Raw genomic sequence first — 23007 nt, forward strand, 5'->3', positions numbered from 1 at the left:
CAATATCACCAAGGTTAAAAAGAAAGTCATTTGATAAACAACTTACTTAGAGTTATAAAAGTGCAGCCATATTCTTTCAGTTGAACGATAAAAAGGCCTTTTTACTCGTTTAATCACATTTTCTTTAATGAACTCTTACTATCAATACCTAATTCCACCTATTCTAATACCTCATTAAAGTAGATGACAGCGAGGTAATTTTATTTTATTTTTAAGTACATTAGTGTATTTTTCAGGTGACAATAATTTTAGTATTTAAATGAGGTTCCAATTCGTGGAGACAAAATAAAGGAATATGAATAATTTTAATAGTACTATATTTAATGAGAAAATTTTGCTCATGTGGAAGAAATTGGAGACCTTTCTTCATGGTAATCTATCTCTTTACTGCAGTTAAAGACTGCTTTTCTTACTAAATTTTATACTCAGAAGCACAGAACTCAAAAAAATTCCTGTTTATTTTGCTTAACAAGTAAATGTAGAAATCATATGAACTAAGTTACACAAAATGAAACAAGGAATACTGTAATTTTCTTTAAAATCTTTGAACATTAAAACTTTTTTATTATTTCCTAGTCTTTCCTTAAACAAATTTTATGGTGTACTTTTATATGTATTCCTGTTTTACTTCTTATGTTTCCTATTTTTGTTAGTTTTACACTGTATTTTCATGAGTCCACCATCAATTTCAAGTAACTGTCACTACACTCTAGTCAGTAAGAATACTGCCTTTCATTAAATTGATTAGTTAAGTAAGAATATTCCTCTACTTACCCAGTGCAATAGCATTCTGCCTACTAGCAGTGGTAAATCTTCACTTTCTGATTTCCACATAAATGGAACCTGCAGGATTTTCTACTCTGTAAGAAATGCTGCCAGTGACAGAAAGGGGAAGAGGACAGTGCGTAGACAGCATTGGCTCCTCCAGGGGGTGTAAGAGAAGGCCACTAACCTTGCCTGTGAGACCTGAAACTATAACATGTCCATTTATTGTGCACAGAGTTCACTTCACAATGTCAGCTATGGAGACAATTATAATTGAATGCTAGGTCGTAAGTATTTTATACGCTAAAGATCATCCACATGAGGTATTTAACTCTTCAACCAGGACAGGAAAATATTCTTGCCCAGTTGATCCATTTAAATGGTATGTCCTGTAGAAATATGTATATATGTATGTATTTTTTTGTTTGTTTCTGGTGACAGAGACAGTGAGAGGGACAGACAGGAAGAGAGAGAGACGAGATGCATCAAGTCCCTGTTGTGGCACCTTAGCTGTTCATTGATAGTTTTCTCACGTGTGCCTTGATTGGGGGGGGGGTGCTACAGCTGAGCAAGTGACCCCTTGCTCAAGCCAGCAACCTTGGGTTCAAGCTAATGACCATGCTAAAGCTGGTAAGCCTGCACTCAAGCCCAATGAGTCTGCACTCATCAGCAACCTCAGGGTTTCGAACCTGGGTCCTCTACATCCCAGTCCGATGCTTTATCTTCTGCGCCACCACCTGGTCAGACTAACATATATTTTATTCAACCCAATTTATCTAAAAAAATTAGTACTGATGTATGTTACATTCTGTTTTTTGTAGTAAGCCTTTGAGATCCAGAGAACAATTTGTACTTACATACACCATATCTCAATTGTGAAAAGCCACTTTTCAGAACCCAAAGAGCTACTGGCTACCATGTTGAACACTACAGATCTAAATATATTGTTGTTATTATTTCTTTAAATACTAGAATAGAAAGAGCATTTTATGTGGAAGTAATGTGATTTATATACCAAATTACTATTTGCAAGTCATTTAAGTTCAGCAATGGAACACTGTTTGCTAGGATTTTCCCTGCTTTGTGAAGGAAACTAGAGCAATATTGTTGTTAAAAGCCCAGGCTCTGGAACTAGAAGGCTCTGAGTTTGAATCTAAGCTAAGACAAATATTACTTACTAAAGTAACTACAAGCAAGCCATTATCCTGGATAGCCCCAATTTTTCATTCTGTAAAATGGAGATAATGATCTCTACCTCATTAAATGAACTAATGTGTGTGAAGTACATGCGAGAGTATCTGCACATACTGTTACCCCTCCAAATTTACTTATAACAATTATTGTTGGTTACAGTCCTCTCTAAATTATATAATATTAGCAAATATTAAAATTATGCTGCTAGCTAGTGGTAAAAGAAATATCTAAAAGTTACTTTTTGAAGGTATTATGCTTTATAATTTACAAATTAAAATGATATAAGTAGTGTAATCGTATAAGAAAAAAATTTTCAGGAGAGCCACAAACAGAAAATTATTTATCAATTCTAAAGATCCATCTGATATAATATTAAATTTAAAAATAATGGTCAATTATTATGACCACATAATGTTATGTAATAAAAATACGGTTTTACAAAATGTAAAGGTTCACTAATTCATAGGATATTATTGTTTCAAAACAAATAGAAAACAAAGCTGATGTATTACGATAACTAAAACTTTACTTTGGCCCATTTCTACAGAAATATAGTCCACTGTAATATAACTTATCAGAAAAACACTCATTTTATTATTTAGCCCATAAAAGAAATATAGTTTTGAGCAAAGTAACCTCATAGATTTATCAAGTGAAATGCGATGATTTTGTATCAAAATTTTAGTATTTATAAAAAATATTTCTTAAAGTTTGCAAATGTATTTGAACTTTCCCTGTGAGTGAAAGTCTTGTTACAGCCCCCATAATCTGCTTTTTTTCCTGCTACTCACAAGTCCAGATGACGACAGATTTCAAAACAGAAGGAATCAGATATCTTTAAATCCTGATCAACGTCACATCTCTCTCCTCTGTTAAATCTCATAGCTCAATGTGCTACTGTTGACTTCTATGTCAAGCATAGGGTAAATTAAATTTTAATAACAAATACCATTGTTGTCAATATTTATAGTACAGACATCACAGTAGGGAATCACTGGTAAGTTCAATAATGATTTGGATTAAGATCCACTGAATCAGGCTGCTGGTATAGAGTAGACTCACATGTTCAAATGATTATTATTACTTCAAGACTGATACTGGAAGAGAAAAAAATGCAAAGTAGAATTTTAAGAGCACATATTACTTACGTTCACAAGTGTCCCCTTTTTGCTGGTAGCCTGCTTTGCAGATACATTTTCCAATGGGCACTAACCATTCTCCTTCTGCACTGCAGTGCATCCTGGGGGAGTTTTCCGCCTCTTCCTCCGCACTGCTGACACATGTCCCTCGAACCTCAACTAAAGAGGAGAATTCTGAACCAGTCACTGTATCTGGAAAGATAGCTAAGTTCTCAATAATGGACCAGCACTTCTTGTAGTATACTTTAACAGAAACTAATGCTATGCAAGCCCCTACATCCTGAAAGGCAAGATAGAATCCCTTTTTGGACAAAGGTCCAATCTCTCTCACCTCAGTATTAAGCTTCATCTTTCTTTCACCAAGGTCACCTTGGGTAAAACTTTCATCTGCAGCAATGGTGTCTATTTTTACATAGAGGTTTTCTCTTATATTCCTGCCAGTGTCGTAGTCTGTTTCATAATAGTACAAATTAAAGGTTTCCTTGCAAGTTCCCAGTACTCCAGGAAGACTGTTACAATCCCTCAGGGTGAATTTCAGTTCTACAAAAATCCTTTGTGCGTTGCCTTTCGAAATCCAGTTAGTCCGCAGCCAGTTGTTTTGGTTGGGCTCCATGACCTGGCACACCTGGTACGTTCGTATTGGGGTATAGTTCTCATCCAAACCACTAATTTCTTCCCACTGTAAAATTAAATAAAGGCCATCAGTCACTCAGCAAAAAATAACATTCTGATTTCAAGAGTGCATGAGAAGTCTTTTACAGCACAAATGCATGTCTTTGAAAGAGTGTGATTTCTACCCTGACCACTTGAGAATAGAGCATTCCCACTTCAGCCTCATCTTTGTGGTGCAATATCATTTAGATTGCATGCACTGTTTGTACATACAATAAATATTTCATTTTGTTTAATATCTGTTTGCTAGTGTACTATATTAGTGTTTCTTTTTATAGGTTTGCTTACATCTATATTTTCTATTGAGATTATAATATTTATGGACTAAAGTGTACAACACAATTACTTACATTACAGTTTAATGCATATACATATGAATACATGGCAGAATTTTTTTTATAACTCAGTTGACATTTTAAGTGTAAATGTTATGTTTAAACTTAGAAAGTGCCTAAAAACATAGGGAAAGATACGCCAAAAATACCCTGAAATGTAAAAGCATTCCACCACAAATTGATATTCATAATGCAGATTCTTTTACAATCTTTTCAAAATGAGACATAAGAGGATAACATTTTACAGAGCTATTTATTTATTGCAATGTTATGAACAATATTGTACATAAATCTATATAACTATATAAAGTGTTTGTATAAAAGTAAGATTTATCTTTCTAAATAAATTGCTTTCAACAGAGAATCAAATGTACGTGGCAAATCAGCATCCTGAATCATATTTCAGTAATAAACTTTCTGACAGGAAAAATACCGGATGTTTCAAAATGCCCATTCATATGTTAATACAAAGCATGCTATAGCAAACTTGTATAATATATATTCACAAAAAATAAAATAAAATAATTAAGTTTAACAGAAGTAGCAACAATTTAAAGATAATTAAACCATTACAATATTACCTATATCACTATTAGAAATTAAAGTCAATTCACCTGAAAGAGCCCAAAAAGTCTAAAATAACAGTTGTTTATGTCCTTCTTACCATCATTACAAAATTACTTACTTTATATTTATGCTGCCTTATTAATAAAATTGTCACCTACTTTTATTCATTTCCCCAATATGAAATGCCAAATATAAAAATATGTTAATACTAAAGTCCAAATTCATATAGTATGCAATATTTAAAATACCGTTTTAAGAAAAGCAGATATGAACATAAACTAATAAGCATGTGCTAATAAGTTTTATCTGTAAAACTTGATTGAGAATCAATTTATTTAAATGCTCTATAAAGTAGTCATATCTACTTTAAGAAAACTAACAAAACTGAAAAATTAGCAATTTAGAAATTTCTTACGTGATGTTCCATAACTGCTACCATTTTATTATACAAATCATCAAAGATCCTCAACTACAGCAAAAAACACATTATCATGTGAAGATTTTACTTAACACAACTTGAGTTTTTGATTAATGGTATTTTTTCCCTTTGTTTTCATTAGCTGCTTATAATCTGTTTGAATAGCAATTAGAGAAATATACCCAAATTTCTCCATTTAGACACTTAGATTTTAGTCTCTAAATTAGATTGAAATTAGTAAAAGAAATAAAATGAGTAATAGTATCTACTTAAAAATCAAAAGCTCCAAAGATAAAATATACTATTTTTAATAACTTCCCAGTTTGATGAAACCAAGACTAATTACTATAAAGGAATATATCTCAAGAATTCCTTTTTCTAACTTTAAGAACAATTACATTACTATTGTATGTTCTATCTATGAAAAGTCCATTTTACTAACATATGAATCCAAGCTGATTTTAATTTTTACTTAAAAATTATTCCTGAGGGGAAAATTTCAAGACAACTATGTATAAATAACAAATAGACTACAAGAATGCATTTAACACAAGTCTTGTTTTATTACCTTACTGTCTAAGAGACTGCAATGATTTCTACAAATGACAGCACTGGGAAAGAAGTCTTAATTCAGATACTGTGCTTTTATGGTTTGCTTATAAAAATATTTTCTAGAAACTTGTCTCTTAAAAACGATTTATTTCCAGTTAGATATTAAATCACATGTAAGCCAATCCATTTCACATATAGAAAATATTATCAATCATCATCTTCTAATATTATCTGTTGATTTCTTTAGATATGTAGCATTAACTGCTACTAAGATACTGGACTGACAAAACATCCTTTTGAGTCCAAGACAACATAGACAGTCATAATTTATCAATTTCATGAAGTACATGGATGAAATACTACAATCATATATCAGTTTACTTCTCCTCAGAGATAAAAACCACCCTCTATCTCTATTTGTTTTAGTTGATGGATGGTAGAAAATAGGCTACATCTGTCTTTGGCAAGAAAGGTGTTTCATTTTTTTAAACTTATTAGAGGGAGCAAGAAACATTGATTTCTTGTTCTACTCATTTATGCGTTCATTGGTTTGTTCTTGTGTGTGCCCTCGTAGGGGATCAAACCTGCATCCTTAGCATATTAGGACTACACTCTAACCAGCTGAGCTACCCTACCAGGGCCTTTTTTTTATTTTTTATTTTTATCATGAATGTCTTCCTGTAAGGTATAATACTTTATTCATGAAAAACTTCCTCTTGCAAGAAAAGTACTGCATGCCTACCTTAGACATCCTATACATTTTATAATTAATCTGTAAGATGTGTTACTTTTCATAATTTATACTGACCTATACAGTAAAGTACAATATAATCTTATGTAATCTCTCAAATATTAACTGAATGAAAATCTGAGTATTTAAAACAGATTTTCATCCTTCACATTTTGCATTCTTAAACCAACTTCTACTTCATGACACTGACTTTATGCTGTTCTTATACTCAAAAATGCCTTTCGGACTTTCGTTCTTCTCTTTGCAAAATTTGTTACACTTTTTATATCCTCACTTATACTTCATGTTCTTTGATTCCAGATTTCTTACTGTGCCAAAAATTAACTCAAGTACATTTTCCTTTCTCAGAGCCTTCTTCCTTAAGGGATAAAGTATGTGTCCTCTCACACCATTACAAATCTGAGGACAAAGACATTTTAAGTAATATATCTTTTCTGATATATGAAACATTATAATGGTCAGAAACTGAGGGTAGGAGGTTACTTGTATTTGTGTAGGTTTTTATTTGACTGCTTTCATTTATATTTATTGTAACAAATGTTTACTATAATATGTGCATGTGCTGCCTTCACTTCTGATTAATAAGAGCAGATAACACATGATATAAATTTGGAAAATTCAAATAATATTTATAGCAAATTGTATGCTACAATAAAATATTGACTTTTTTTACATTTTTAGTATGTTGTAAAATATATTTTGAATCATGCTAAAACTGTTTTTAAAAGAGGAAAACAGATTACATGCTGTTTTAAAGAACTACATACAACCTACCTGGTGATTACACTAAGGAAGTATAAAGCAAGTAGACAGATTTAAGTGAGTTTGTCAAGGACTGTTCCCTGTAATTATCATCTATAGCTGGAACCTGAGGTATGATTCCACCCACATTAAGAACTCAAAGGATTATGGTTATAAAGTGTTTTAAAATCCATGTCCCGAAGCACTAAGTATACCTAAAGAATTCTACTTAAAGAATTCAATGTCTCATGACAAACACAACAAAATATTAAATAAGATATTTGAAATTAAAACTTTTTAAATATAAAGAATGTGAGTAACTATGGAGAGAGGAAAAATTTGGTCTTACTTTAAAAAATAAAGGGTGATATTTTATGAGGAGAAGCACTTACCCCATTTGGTGGTGAGGAAATCCATTCCAATTCTGTTTGTTGTGCTTTAGAATCCAGCAGTAACACTGCAAACAAAAAAAAGTTTTATTTTCAACTATTACATTAAAAATGTAAATCCATTTGTAAAAGTTACTAATGTAAATCTAATCTTATATAATTATCACTTTATGACAACATATATAGTCATGTATATCAATGAATGGTGAAATGAATACCTACCTATATAATAATACTACTCTATGGAAGAAAATATAGTAAAATTCCATCTTATATTTGGAATATGTAATTAAAATAAATTTGAAAACTCTAAACTATGTAACCTAAATGTGAGGATAAAAATTGCTGTGATAATTATTTCTCTGGTCTTTGTACATTTTAAAGTTTGTAAATCATTAGGTCCTCCAAATTTTGTCAAATATGTTAACATGGACACAATAAAGAGTATTTCTACATAATTCTTAAGGTCATCATTAATTTATAATATTCTACCGTAAGTACAATATTTCCCAGCACCTTTTGAGAATTGGGGTTTATTTTTTAAAACTTTTCACACAGTGTGTTCTCTGAATCCGAAGTGATTAAAACCTGTATTAAGCAAACTTATCCTGAGGAAAATAAACTAGTATCTGCAAGGAATGTTTCTGAGTTAGTCAAACATTTGTTTTCAATATTTCTATTTTTTTTAATTTCCAAAAATTTCAAAGCATTAGCTAATTCTCAAAATGATATATTTAAACTCTAACTTGACAATTTTCTGACTTGTCTTTTTAAAACAGTTCTATTCCACTTTTATGCTATCAAAAATCATAATACAACTAATTTAAATGTATGTAAATGTAATGAACATATTCAAACGCCATATATCATACTTCAAACTTGATATACTGTATTGTTTTTTAAGACAATCGCCCTCCTAAAGCATTCACTGGTTTGTTACTTAAGTTTTCTCTATAGCTTTTGAACAAATGTATCAGTTTGTCCAGAAATAACAGGAAATATATTTTTGAGTATGTAAATATGGCTAACATCAACGTCAGCAAAATGTTAAAATTTGGACGTTAAAAAAATACATGCTTATATGAACTTTTAAATAATCACTAGAGGAAAAAAAATGTCTTTTAAAAGAAATGAAAATTCGTTATGCTTAAAAAACAGAACAATGATTATGTGTTCAACTCCTTCACGCTAGTCAAGGTCATTCCCTGTAACTCAAAAAAGTGTATATGATACTGAGACACTTTTGCATTTAAGACTGTAGGGGAGACCATAACAACACAAAGTTTGAGCACAGTTTTATTTTCTTTCAAAAGAGGGGGAAAAACACTTTTAAAATACAGACTGTATTTGCACTTGGAACATGAATAAATCATTGGACTAGTGAGTTTACATTAAGTAATTTTTAAAGTTTATATTGGTTTTGTTCTCAATAGACACGAAGCACAAGGAAACAACGTGGGTGCCAGGTACTCTCCTTTTGAGATAATTTATTTTTTTCCTGTGTCTTTTGGAATGACAAGAGAGAAGTGTATTTTAAACCCAGGCGACCTTCTTGGGTCGTTTTTGACAGTGAAATAAGCACTGCGGACTGTTTATTGTCAATCTATTACACCTCATCACTGCCTAGGGTGGCAGCAAGGACCGAGGCGGGATGATGATAGCCAACAAGTTGGGAAATAAGCAAATAAAAACAAAAAAGGAAACGGCCCTCGAGCGTTTAATCAAAAGCATCTCTAAAAGTGATCAGTTGGTCTTGCTCCCTGCAGTCCGCACTCTGGATACACAAGAGCGCGCTTTTGCCCTCCCGCTCAGAGCACCAGGACTTGTACTCCCTTCAAGCCCGCGGAGGGGCAGCCGGGAGGTCGGCCAGGATCCGGGGCGCCCACACTGGGCGTAGGGTGGGCGCGCACTGGCGGAGCCAGCGAAGGGCCGCGCGGGCAGCGGCGAGCAGCGCGGCCGGGGCGGGGCCGCCGGCGGGGCGGGGCGGGGGCTGCCAGACCGGCGCTGCAGCCGCGCCGAGCATCCATTACGCCTCCGCCAGACCTGGGCACTCCAGGGAGCCAGTGGCGCCCTCGCTCCAGAAGGAGACGGGAGGAGGAGAGAGGCTTTCGGGAAGCGTCCCCTGTGAGGGAGCGGCGGCGGCAGCTTTTATGGAGAGGAAAACCAGCAGCTGCACTTCACCTCCAAGCGTCAGACACTGATTTAGACTCGCGCTCGATAAAGTGCACGGAGAAAGTGGAGAATACAGGGGAGGTCCCTCATCTTTTTCCAATCATCAGTCCACTCCGGTGGCCAGGCACTGCTCCAAGCGGTTCCCAGCGCCCGCCAGAAAGTGCCCCGGGCCGGCCTCGGGGCTTGCTCGTTTCCAGAACCGCAGCTCCTAATCGCCTCTGCGCTGGGAGCGCCGCCACCGAGAAGCCAGGCGCATTCGCCACCCCGCCCACCTTTTCAGTATCTCACTCAAGCGTTTAAGAATTAAGCCTCCTAGATCAGAATCCTCTCCACGTACCCTGCGCCCGGGAGAGAAAGGCGAGCGAACGAGCGAGCCTGACTGCGGGAACCTCTCCCCCTAGTGATGCAGTTATTTATAGCTCAACCTAACGCCTGGGTCCGCCCGACCTAGCGCGCCGCGCTTCGCCGACGCGGCGCAAACTTTTCCGCAGCTCCCGCTATTCCGAAGAAATCGGGACAAGGTTCCAGGATCGAATATTCCTAATCGCTAATATCATGCGAGTAAATACGTGGGGTTGGGTGTGTGTTTCCAGCAGGCGTCGGTTCATCTGCAAACGCGTAACCGGCAGTTTGGAGTCACGGTTTTCTCTGAAAAATTCTCTGATGGGATCAGAATCAAAACAGGATGCAGATGTATAAACTGAGGTCAGAAGGTCAGGCTGGATCAAGAAGCAGAACACAGTTGGGTTGGGAGTGGTTTGAGGGGTGCATGAAAAGAATGAGGTGGGGGCGAACCAGCACTAAGTTTTCAGGGATAGCTGGAGTACCAATATGTGCCCCCCCCATCACCACTATAAGCTAAATCTGGTATCATATTCCTCCATCCTCCACACTTGAGGAGCAAGTAATGATTAGTATTCTACTTTAAAATATCAGAAAATCAATCTTAGACTTACAACCTAGAAGACACGAGGTGGTGTGGGGGCTAAATTGTGACACTGCTCGGATCAAGACATTTCCATTGACAGTATTTATTTTTCCCCAGCTCCAGCTACAGGCACCGAAAGGTATTTTACCTTCAGTCAGTGGTTCAAAGGAGAAGAAAAAATATTAATAACAACCATATAAAAGCGATCTGGCTGCCCAAATGAAATGAAACCTGCTCTCTTCATCCACAGCTAACCCTCAGGATCCAGGTCTTTGGCAGGGTTTAACCACCCGAACTGAACTGCCGAACTTGGGGCAGATGTTTGGTGACTTCCAGTGGCCTAGGCGGCAGCACGTTATCAACAGCACGCCTCAACCTGCCCCCAGCCTCCCTGGCCCGGCCGATCCGTCTGGTCTCCGGCCGCCCCGGCTGCCGGCACCTGAGAGCAGCGCGCGTAGAACGGAGACGTACCCCGCCGCGGAGCGCGTACCCCTGGTCGGTTCCACCTCCGCGGCGTTATTGTTCCGCGCCGGCGGCCGAGCGCCAACCGCAGGCCCGCGCTTCCTCCTCCGACGCAGTGAGCACTTCATTAGTAACCCGAGCGTTCAAAGCTTACTCAAGTCACGGTTCCTCTTGGAAGGCTCCGGACTTACCCGCTCGGCCGGCGGGCTGGCCGAGATACTGGAGACTACACTCTCCAGTCTCCGATCAACTCCAGCCGCAGCTTAACCCACCGCAGGCGAACAGAGTCGAGGAAGGTGAGAGGGCTAAAGGAGGCGATCTGACCCGCCCCAGCTCCTAAAGAAAGAGCACGCCGGCCGTACCACCCACCCACATTATCCCATCGCCCTCTGTCGCTGCTCACGCCCTCCAGGCTGCCCGCGCCAAAAATCCCGCTCCTGTCTGGCCGAAGAGCCCCGGGCTCGGGGCTGCCAGGAGGTTGGGAGCAGCCCGGCTACCCTCCTGTCCGCCCGCCAGCCAGCCAAAGGCAGCGGGAGCGGTGAGGGGGCGGGGAGCCAGCGGGGGAGGGTCGCCCGAAGCCGGAGGCGCGGCTGGCAGCCCCGAAGACAAGCCGGCTCACGCAGGTAGACAACTAAATAAATAAGTCCGAACAAACTTTGCTTTTCCATCACCTTACCTTCCTTTGCAGCCTGCGCTTCCCCAGTGTGTGCAAAACGGAGCAGCCAGATGTAGCATAAAATAATCCATGAAGGGTGCCGAGTTTGAAAAACCATGGTGCATGAGCAGGTTTTATTTTAGGTTTCAGTTGAGTCCTGGCTTTTAAAATGCTGTTTGCTCCGAAGTGGGCTCTTTTTCTATTGCTCTCCTCACATCGATTTCCCTTCTCTATCTCTGGGCGACGACTCCACGCTTCGCTTTTTAAGAAATTCCCCCCCTCCTGTCCGATAGCACCGCGTTCGCTGCCTGCAAGTCTCCGACTGCAGACCCGCCGCTTGCTCCACACTCCAATAATATCAATTAAGGGGGAGGAGGCGGGGCTCCTAGCGGTGAGCCTCCGCCACTCAAACTGAGTGGCAGGCGCAGCCGGCCCGCCAGGCAGCGATTCCCAGGACTGAGGGGCGGGTCTTCACGAAATCACCGCCCCGGCCATGGGGGCGGTGTTCGGGGAGCGGGCCAATCATCGGCGAGCGGAGTCAGGTTGCGGGTCCAGGATTCCCTCTCGGTTCCGGGCTTCGCGCACCCGGCTCCTGCTAGATGCTCCGAGAGGGAGGACGTGCACAGCAGCCGAAGTGCATTCTGCCGTGAGGGCTCAGCTTTTAGCAACCGCAGCTTTCGTGGAGTAGAATCAATCCAAGAAGAACGCTCCCAATTTATAGCCCCCTATATAGCGTTACTACTCTACATTTTGTAGAAACAAGAGGTAATACAAGCGGTGTCTCAGCTGCCAAGCACGGAGCTGGGACAGTGAAATGAGCTGTGCGTGTAAGTGAAGTGTCTTTTACTTTCTCAGTAAAAGAAAGTAAACCTCCGCGGGTCGGATAAACTGTTCTGTTCCTTTCGTGAAGGGTTTCCACTTCTCTTTTTTGTTACTTCAACTGCAGTCAATTCTAGGCACCACCCGGTACAGTCCCCGGAAGAATAAAAGTAACCACATGTACTATATTCAAACAGTGTTTCCAAGAGTTTGTAAAAGGCTCTGGCAAAAGAAACAGAGGAAAGGGGAGTGGAGAAAGGAAGTCTTTTGTTTTATGGGTCCCCATCACCCCGCTCCATCTTTTCACAATAGTTTGTTGGATGAAGCAGGACATTAAAATCTTCTGATGTTTCTATATTATCTTTTTACGTGTTTAGCATTTTCCAAGGTTTTTCTTGGATTTCCCCACTTTAATCGTTTTCACGTCACGGCATGAAATACATTTAATTGTAAAGAATGCTACTAATTATATTCATAAAGTAAAACGTCTTTCGCAAATATCAACTACTACTTTCCTATAATTATTCAATAATTATCTCTCAAAGGGAAACTGAGAGTAAAAAGTGTAACCAACACCTCCAGTTGAGTTAATCCAACTAAAAGGTCTAAGGGCCACTGTGTAAAGAGAAATACGTTTACCGTTAGGCAGTTTTGTTTTGCACTCTTCACAATTCAAGAGGTGAGTAATATAATAGTAATAATAATAATAAGTTTAAAACATTAATTGCCAAATCGTCTATTTTAAAGGTCACGCAAAGTAACTGGATCACATGTTTAACATGAGCTTTAATTTCTTCTCATCTTTACCGTTTAAAAGAAAATCTGTCAGTCATGATTAATCTTTATGATAGGTACAAAGTTTGATCTTGCCTAAAACTCCAAACTTTCCTTGTCTCTCTGTTGGGAAATATAATGTAAATTGAATTATTTCTGATATTTTTAGCAAAGACTTCTTAGAGATGACAGATCCCTAGATTTTTAAATTTTACTGTAGAGTAAGTTATCTCCTGTAGTTTTTACTTAACTACTGCAATTACAAAGAAAGAAATAAAAATCCCATTTCCTTAGCCTCTAACCTCTCTTTGGTTCCGTAGGGTTTTTTTTTTTTTCCTTAAATGTTACTTGTTCCTAGCCATTACACCAATTAAATATTTAGAAATTATATCTAAAAGCATCCTAATTTTTTTAAAGGATGTTAAAGAAAAGATAAACTGCTTAGTAGATTAACTTTGAAAAGAGACCCCCCCCCAAAGAGTACACTTGTTACAGAGAAAATCAAGCAGTATTTACACAGATGCTTTAATACTAAAAATGTAAGGTAAAACATTAGAAATAAAAGCATAAATACCCACACATAGGCTATAAAACTATTAATCTCAGAACCACAAACTAACAAATATTAAACCACTTCTAATAGTTAAAATAATTTTTCAGGATTTCAACACTTTCCCCAGGGTCTCATCCCCACTTCTTAGAATGACGCCAAGATAGCCTTTAAAGTTTAAAATATTCCTTTCATCTATTGAATGACTAGTACTCAGTGATGTGAATACAAATACCTTTCCATTTAACCAGGAAACCAAAGAAGTAATATCCTTCACTCTGATGAGTGTAGGTGGTGTAGGGAGACCCCTTATTGTGTTCCCTCTCTCTGTCAGACAGAGGGGTATGTGCAGCCTAGCTTTTATTTTTAGAGACAAGAGGCTTCACATCAAATGCACATGTGCCAGGCTTCTGACAGTTTTCTCTGTAGAGTTGCACAGTGATACTCCTAAGTTTACCAAGCTTTTCTTCTTTTTTCTTTCTCCTCCTCCTCCTCCTCCTCCTCCTCCTCTTCCTTCTTCCTCCTCCTCCTCCTCCTTCTTCTTCTTCCTCCTCCTCCTCCTCCTCATCTTCTTCTTTCTCCTCTTCTTCTCCTTCTCCTCCTCCTCCTCCTCCTCCTCCTCTTTCTTCTTCTTCTTTCTGTATCTAGGCATATTAATAAAGACATCATGGCAATAAATAAAAGTGAATGCTTTAAGAAAAAAAGTTCATTATGCAATATTATACAGCATGCATTTTAGTATATATATTGGCATTACACTGTATTTGATTGGCAGCAGAACATATAAACCTATTTGTCGTTAAAATAAAAAATTCAGTTTATAAAAACATTTTAAGATAACATGTAATAGTTAATTACTTTATATAATTTTAAAGTGGTTTGTTTTAGCTTTATATTTATGATTTTTGCATATTATCTCTACAGCAAATCATTAAAAAGTACTATAAATGTACATGTGTATATAAAATAAGTTAGGACAAGAAGCTATTTTCCTGAGCCATATTAAGTGGTATATATAGCCAACATACGTGAGCTAAAGCAGAGATTGTGAAAACTATTGCTTAATTTTATGTATTCATTGTACAATGTGATTGGTAGAATAGCCTACATATATTCAGCTAACTTTAAATGGGAAAAAGGAGACTAAAACCTTAATATTTACATTTATGTCCTTTGCTTTGAAATATCTATCATAAATATATAGAAGAAAGATGAAAAATGACTATTTTCAGATTCAAAGATAATATACCCAGTTTTTATGTACTCTGTTATTTTTATCTAGCTGTTTACTAATAATCTCACTTAACTATACATATATGAAAATAAATGTACAAATTCAAGACAAATACCAAATGAGGGTACAGAAGTTATTTTCTTTTAATTTTCTTCAGTACTAACAGTTACCTCACTCCTTATCTCTGGGAGACAATTTATGATTTTAAGAGAGAAATAGTTACTTAGAAGTAAATAATGAAGACTTTGGGAAATCAGTTCAATGAATTTCCAAATAAAAGATTGTGTTGTGTGTGCATGCGTGTGCACGCATGCCTGAGTGGAAGGTGTGATGAAGGAGCTTTCAGAGGGGAGAGGAACAAACTGAGACTTTAGAATGTTGCATGTATAGGGTGCCAAAGTAGGTAGGTACAACAGCAAAAGTGAAATCTAAGGGCTGTTTCTGAACCTACAGCTTTTGCATTTACTGTCTAAATGCATTCACGGCTGGTAAATGTGAAAATGGAAGTTCATCACAGGAAAGAGGGCCATTTAGACTGAATTAGAGAAGGTACTGTGCAGAAGAAACTGATTATAAACAGAAAAGAAATGCTCTGTCTCAGTTAATAGATATTATAGAAAATTGAGTTCTCTCTGATTTCAGTCAAAATGTAAACAATCTTTCTACTGTGCAGAAAAATCACTTACATATTTACATTGGCATGATTTATGTAGTCCATAAAATATTTATTTGCAGTCCAATGTAAAACATGTACATAAGCTAAGCTCACTTTTTAAAAGTAATAATTTAATTTATTCTTCTAAGCTTAGATTTAGCTGGTCATAGAGGAAGGCAGAGGTCAGAAATTAAATCGTCAGACTATATTTTGTGCTTTATAAAAGTTCATTTACATTTGTGAGGTCAGATAAATTATAATGTTCAGAAGAGTGCAATTATAATTTTTAACTGCAATTCTGAGTTAACTTAAGACAGCTTAACAAAAATACAGTTTATATCCAAATTATAAGAGGCCAGTTGAATATTGCCAACCTATCAATCTGAAATTTTCTAATCTCTTAAGATATTCAAAAGTGTAAGTAAAATAAGATTTATTATTTGACTAACATTCAAAAAACTCCTAATATAGCAGAAAAATGTTGCACATTATATTCAAAATCACTCAGCACATGTTCACTACTCTTTAGAATTTTTTTTAAATTTGATTTTTCCTGGGTTCTTTATTTCCATGCTTTTTTTATCTTGCAAACCATGTTTTTCATCTTGAGATGTTTTAGCTCTTCAAACCCAGTTTTAGGTGTCAAGACCTGTAATAATTGAATCACCACCAGGGGGCACCACACTCTCTGGATGTCTTGACCAATCAAGTCTAAACTGAGTAAGAATGAGGTAATTATGAAATTATATGCATGTATAATTATGTATTAATATCTATACAGCTTTATACATATATATATATATCATTGATACTTTTATTCTCACTGTACCTATGTTAGCCTGCTAAATACCTTCCAAAAAAATGTGCAAAATGTTCTATAGTCTATTTCCATCTACAGAGGCCAAGAGGACTAAAGGGACTCCTCCACAGACACCATAGGAGGTGAATTATATTACAGAAAAATGCTCTCTAATTTTTAAAAACCAAATACCTGAAGAACTCAGATAGACCTTAGCTACACTCTTCCTTATTTTCCACCCACTTAACTCCCAAAGTTTTTTTTGCCCTAGAAACAGTACCTGCGTGGGATTGATTGTTCTCTCGGACTTGACAGTTACAAACTTTAAAGGACCTTGTGAAGTTGCTAGGACTCTCTAGTTGAGAAGCATTTCAGAGACCACTTGGCATAGCAGTGTTCTGCCATGGCTAATACTTAAAAATAACAGTGTATCAAAATTGTCCTGACTACTCTCAAGGAAGTCTAAGAAAAGGTCTAAACGATATTAATTTCTGTGTCTAAGTAATTTAGAAACAGAGTTTCTGTGTTATGGGGAAAACAATTCATGACTAGTGTCCTCTAGCTGTAAAAGTATAAAGTTGTGGGTACTCTCTCCCCTGACTAAGGGTGGGATGCCATATGCTGCCAATGGTGGTGCCTAATACCCCTTGACTGGGCTGAGAGTTGGTCTCTATGGAGGAATTAGGAAAATTTGTATGAAACAAAGACTCTCCTGGTAGGAGAGATGTCACAAGTCTCCAAACCATTCCCATTTGAGAATCAACCGTATTAGAAACTGAACTATTAGGATGGCTCTGACTGAGAAGAAAATGAGGCCAAGCACCTCAAGAGGTATTCATTGTGAGGGAAAGAGAATTCTGTGTTTTAAAATTTCTGGTTGGAGACATATGCCTGAGGCTCAAAGTGCCGCCAAACCCAGCAACCCAGGTGTGGTGTTTCTACTAATTGAATAAAAATTAAAGCCTGACCAGGTGGTGGTGCAGTGGATAAAGTCTCAGACTTTGTCCACTGCGAGGACCCAGGTTCGAGACCCCGAGGTTGCCAGCTTGAGCGCGGTTCATCTATTGATAGTTTGAGCAAAGCTCAGTTGCTTGGACCCAAGGTCGCTGACTAGAGCAAGGGTTACTCGGTCTACTGAAGGCCCACGGTCAAGGCACAGATGAGAAAGCAATCAATGAACAACTAAGGTGCCGCAACGAAGAATTGATGCTTTTCATCTCTCTGTCCTTCCTGTCTCTCTATTGCTCTCTCTGACTCTGTCTTGGTCAAAAAATGTGGGTGGAGCGCAGAGCGCATTCCTAGCAGCTGCGGCTGATGCAATGCTGTGAGAATACTCCAGCTCCCAGAAGCCTCCTGGGCATACCCAGGAAGGAAGCCCGCCCGCTATAAAGAAGTGACTTAGAGCCAACCACGCAGCTCCCTGATCTTTTGAACCATTGGCTATGAAGGACATGCTGTAACATACTATTGGCTGAACCCATGTATATAAGCTAGCTTACTTCCTGAATAAAGTGGATCTGCGTCACTGAACCTGGTCCTCGGAGTCGGGTCTTTGTGTCTTTGTCGTCCTCACCCCCGGCAGGACTTGTCCACAATTGGTGCCTAAAGTCGGGCAGGGACCTAACCGGCATCCAAGGGACGGGTGAGTGACCCTCTGCAATGGGAAACCTTCTCCCCCACTCTAGAGCCCCGCAGGCTCGAGCCCTGCACGCCCTATTGCAGAGTAGGCGAGTTGAAGTTAGTGAAAAGGATCTCTGTACTTACTGGGAGATCCTCTCTGGTTTCAATGTCTGTATTAGGGATGTGCCTCTCTGGGACCTGGATACTTGAGCCTGAGCTGGCATGTTTGTTCAGCTGAGGTATATGGGGGACAAACCTTCCCTCTCGGCCTCACTCCTGCCTTATTGGCAATACACGCCTGCCTGACCAGTGCTCCTGCTGGGGACCCTCCGCCGGTCCCTAAGGTCCTACAGGCTACTCCTCTTTCAGAGGAACCCCTACCTCCCTATTCGCCTACCCCTGTTGAGGAAGAAAAGGGTTGGGCCACTGAGGTTGATGGACTTGCAGCCGAGCATGCGGAAACGAAACTAGATACATTAGAAACTGCGCCATCAGCTCTGCCACTGGAAAAAGCGGAAGGCGTTACTTCCGCATTCCCTGCCAGGGCTCAGTGCCCCACCCCAGCCTCTCAGACACCATTTTCTACCCCAGCTTTAACTCCAACATGTGTTCCTGCTGCAGACCCATGGGCTAGCCTATACACCCCCATGTGTCTTTTTTCTTTCTGTCTGTCTTGTCTATTTTTCTGTATCTCTCGCTCTCTCTCTCTCTCCTCTGCCCCTCTCTCTGAAATGACGCTGGAGGGACCCAGCACAGCATAGTGGTAGGGATCACACCCTCTTCTAATACAAGGGAGAGGTTATGCTTGTGTTTTTCAGCCAATTTGGATCCCAGGAACCCCCCAACCTGCTTGACAGGGTTTCTTGGGCACCCATTAAGTGGTTTAGTCTTCAACCATCCAAAGCCCCAGCCCAAGGCCTCCTCCACGCTGACTACACCTGATGGGAAGAGGTCCTCAGCGCTCCAGAAGAAGATCTCACAGCCGGCATGCATGCCCTATCACCTGGGGGAATGTGGAAGCTTTGGCGGGCAGGCCCAGAGAATTAACCCTGACGGCCCCCAGACCCTGGTGCTCTGTTCTTGCTTATGTGTGCTATAGTGACCGCTGACTCCCAGACGCAGGCAGCGGCAGCTCGGGGCTTGAGCCCGGCAGCATGAGCTGGTGTTTTCAGTTCATCTTTGGAGGATGAGGAGAATTGTGCCGGAGTTGTGATTCACAGACACCGAGTGGCTTCTGAAATGGCAGGGAGTGCCTGCTAAGCCACTGGTGGGTTTGCTGACATTTTGGGACATAGGGGTGAATGCCATCATACTCTCCAGAGCAGAGATGAAAATGCTGACTGTCATTGCCACATGCTCCTCTTTGAGACAGTGTAAGACCTGCCAGGACAGCAGGAATGAGGGGGGTGGTTGATGCCTCATGTACATGGACTGATTCCTGGACTATGACCGGAGTGAGCACTGGCTCCTTTGTTGGATGGACTTACAGATTTTGGACAATGTGAAATACCCTGATGGGGGTGGGGGGGGCATCTTTTCTGGAGGCCCTTCCCCTGCTCCGGGAAGCTTTCCCCATGGCTAGAAAGAAGGCCAAGGACATTTTGTGCTTTTGGCAAAGTGCTCAGAGACTAGTGAAATGTACCTTTGTAATTGTTGAAATTGTATGATTTGTCATGTTGTTATAATTTGTGTAATGTGCCTTGCAACCATATGCAGTACGCAGCCCATGACAAGCCATCTGTTTCGTGTTTGGATGCTGGGACCTTTGTGGGAAGGGGGCGTGCATGGACCTATGTCCATTTTATACAATCAAAGTGGAACTGTGTTTAACAGCACCTAGAAGTTCTCTGTAACACAATGGGAGGGAAATGACATCCCAACCCCTAGGAGGAATCCCCTGTTTAAGACCCCCGTTCTATTTCCTAACTAGTCAAACATTACAGAAGCTTGCCTCATTGTTTAATATAGCTGATCTATTAGCATATAGTATAATAAGTATTACAGTTGTTTTAGTTCTACTAGGGTTCTGTTGCATAATGTATAACATTCAGAAGCTACAGCAACAGCAAGCTGTCATTCATCAAGTCCAATTGGCCTTAATTAAAAGAGAAAGGGGAGATGTGGGTGGAGCGCAGAGCGCATTCCTAGCAGCTGTGGCTGATGCAATGCTGTGAGAATACTCCAGCTCGCAGAACCCTCCTCGGCACACCCAGGAAGGGATCTCACCCGCTATAAGGAAGTGACTTAGCACCAACCACGCAGCTCCCTGATCTTTTCAGCCATTGGCTATGAAGGACATGCTGTAACACCCTATAGGCTGAACCCATGTATATAAGCTAGCTTACTTCCTGAATAAAGTGGATCTGTGTCACTGATCCTGGTCCCTGGAGTCGGGTCTTTGCGTCTCCATTGTCGTCACTTCCAGCAGGACTTTTCCACAAAAGATAATGATAATTAAAAGAGCTATATACTACTGTAACTAAAATAGGAGTGACACTACAGCTGGGGAGGGATCTATTGAACAAGGCAACACTGGATCAATTCTGTGCAAAGCCAGTTTTTAAAGTTATACAGAATGAGTGATGAAAATCAAGCTATTAGTGGACTGAACTACTTATTGTTAGAAGAAATCCGATTTCTTTGTGTGCTCCTAGAATTCTTAGACAATTAGAGAAGAGAAAGCCTCAAGATAGAGGTGCTGGATTTTCACTTAAGTTGGATAAGCCAACTTAAAAGAAATAAGTGACTATATTTTTTCTTGATGATGTGGATCAAATTAATTAGATTCACAATCTAAATAGCAGTGTATTCCTGAAAGAATATAATTATAGAAGCCTTAGTTAAAAAAAAAGGATTTTCTACATTTGTTACCAAAGTGACTTAAAATTTTAAGTGCATGTTCTAATTTGTGGGTTTGTTCCCAAAATGTTTCTTAGACACTTGCTATGAAAAATGTCTAGCCAATTAGAACTTATAATTTGAATCATTTCTGTACTCCACTAACAATAAAAAAGAAAAATAAGCTTAAAAAAAGATTTTTAAGTATTTATTAAATATTTACAAAGGCCTATGCAGACAAAACATATTCCAATACTCTAGAGACCTAATACCCAACAGGATTTCTTTGTAACTCATGTCCCCTTTTAGAAAAGCAGAAAAAAATCATATGTTTAGAGAAACAGGTAAATATCCAGTTTCACTCAGTGTTGATTTCAGTCATATCAAAACGATGATGTCTTCATAATCACTCTATTGACCATAAACTACAAGCTGATTCAGTGCTCAATATGGCTTCTATCATCTGGCTTGTTCAAGGTTGTTTTCTTTTTCCTTCTCTGCACTCATATCAGATTTAAAAAATTCATGAATATGTGTACTGCATCTCAGATTCTGTGAGGTCCTTATTATCATTGTTTGATTTTATAGATGCATTTAGCTAAAGCTACAGAGTTAACCTCGCACACTCTCTGGTTGATTTTATATTGATGAAATGAATGAGGTCAGTTTAATTAAATATTTTAATATCTGATAGTCACTCTCTCTGCAAATTCTGTAAAACTAAAGAGGTGAAAAATATGGAAGAAATTTGGCTTATTTAAGATTAGATAATAACCATAGAAGATAAAACCTACTTTATGTACCTCAAAAGTACAGAGGAAGAAGAAATTATCTTTCATCCCATAAAGAAGCACAGGACCCCTTATGAGAATTCTTTCATATCTTTTTTTTTAATTCTTTCATATCTTAACTTGGATTTATGTTTTTATATCACATCTCTATATTTTAACAATTTATCATATATTTACATATATCTTTGAGTTAAATTTTTGAGAGAACGATTGCTTTCTAAGTTTGAATAAAGGTATGCTATAATTATGCAAATGTCCTCAGATACTTTTGGAAGCTGTGCACTATATTATCACATTTTATTTTCATTTTTTTGGCATTTTTTTATTTAGACAAATTTAACAGGTTGACACAGTACAGTATGTAGATTTAGAGAAAACATCTCCACATCGTTTGGACAGTTGATTATGTTGTATACCCATCACCTGAAGTCAAATCATCATCACATTTTATTTATTTATTTTTTGACAGAGACAGAGAGAATCAGAGAGAGGGACAGATAGGCAGGAATGGAGAGAGATGAGAAGCATCAATTGTTTGTTGCAGCTCTTAGTTGTTCAGTGATTGCTTTCCCATATGTGCCTTGACCAAGGGGCTCCAGCAGAACGAGTGACCTCATGCCTAAATCAGAAACCTTGGTCTCAAGCCAGCAACCTTGGGCTTCAGGCCAGCGACCCTTGATCAAGCTGGTGAGCCTGTGCTCAAGCCAGATGAGCCCGCTTTCAAGCTAATGACCTAGGAGTTTTGAACCTGGGTCCTCTGCATCCCAGTCCGATGTACTATCCACTGTGCCACTGCCTGGTCAGGCTATATTATCACATTTCAGATAAATGGTAGTTGTATCCATTTCAGAGAATACTGACATGAATTAATCAGTTATTTTTGTTCACAAGGCAGGATAGTGAAGGATACTGAATGAAAAGGGAAAAAAATGTAGTTTCCAAATTAGGGTCAGTGTTAGAATTCTACCTTTATACATATTTCAAAGATAAAATTTTTAAAAATTGGTGTATATTCACCCATTTCCATCTCTTTAATAAAGTTTAAGCCATAAAGATATAGATCCATTTTTGACAAAAAAGTATACCTTTTATATAAATTTTAGTGTTATAGATATATATAAATCTTTAAAGTTGCATATGAAATTTACATATATATATTTTTGTACAATTGTGCAATGTGTATATCT

At 38.6% G+C, this 23007-nt stretch overlaps 1 protein-coding gene across 6 annotated transcripts in view; it reads right to left on the bottom strand.

The window, feature by feature from the left end:
• The window catches only part of EPHA7 (EPH receptor A7), a 167161-nt gene extending 155094 nt beyond the window's left edge, over positions 1-12067 (bottom strand). For all 6 annotated transcript variants that reach the window (XM_066254318.1, XM_066254311.1, XM_066254298.1 and 3 more), the window contains exons 1-3: positions 11762-12067; positions 7527-7591; positions 3108-3777 (exon numbers count right to left, since the gene is read on the bottom strand). In XM_066254318.1, the coding sequence (XP_066110415.1) occupies positions 3108-3777; positions 7527-7591; positions 11762-11858 (832 nt within the window). In that variant the 5' untranslated portion in view covers positions 11859-12067. The remainder of the gene's footprint in view (positions 1-3107; positions 3778-7526; positions 7592-11761) is intronic.
• Between the last annotated feature and the right edge of the window lie 10940 nt (positions 12068-23007).

This window comes from Saccopteryx bilineata, chromosome 1 (assembly GCF_036850765.1).
Source record: "Saccopteryx bilineata isolate mSacBil1 chromosome 1, mSacBil1_pri_phased_curated, whole genome shotgun sequence".
In the NCBI taxonomy this organism is placed as follows: domain Eukaryota; kingdom Metazoa; phylum Chordata; class Mammalia; order Chiroptera; family Emballonuridae; genus Saccopteryx; species Saccopteryx bilineata.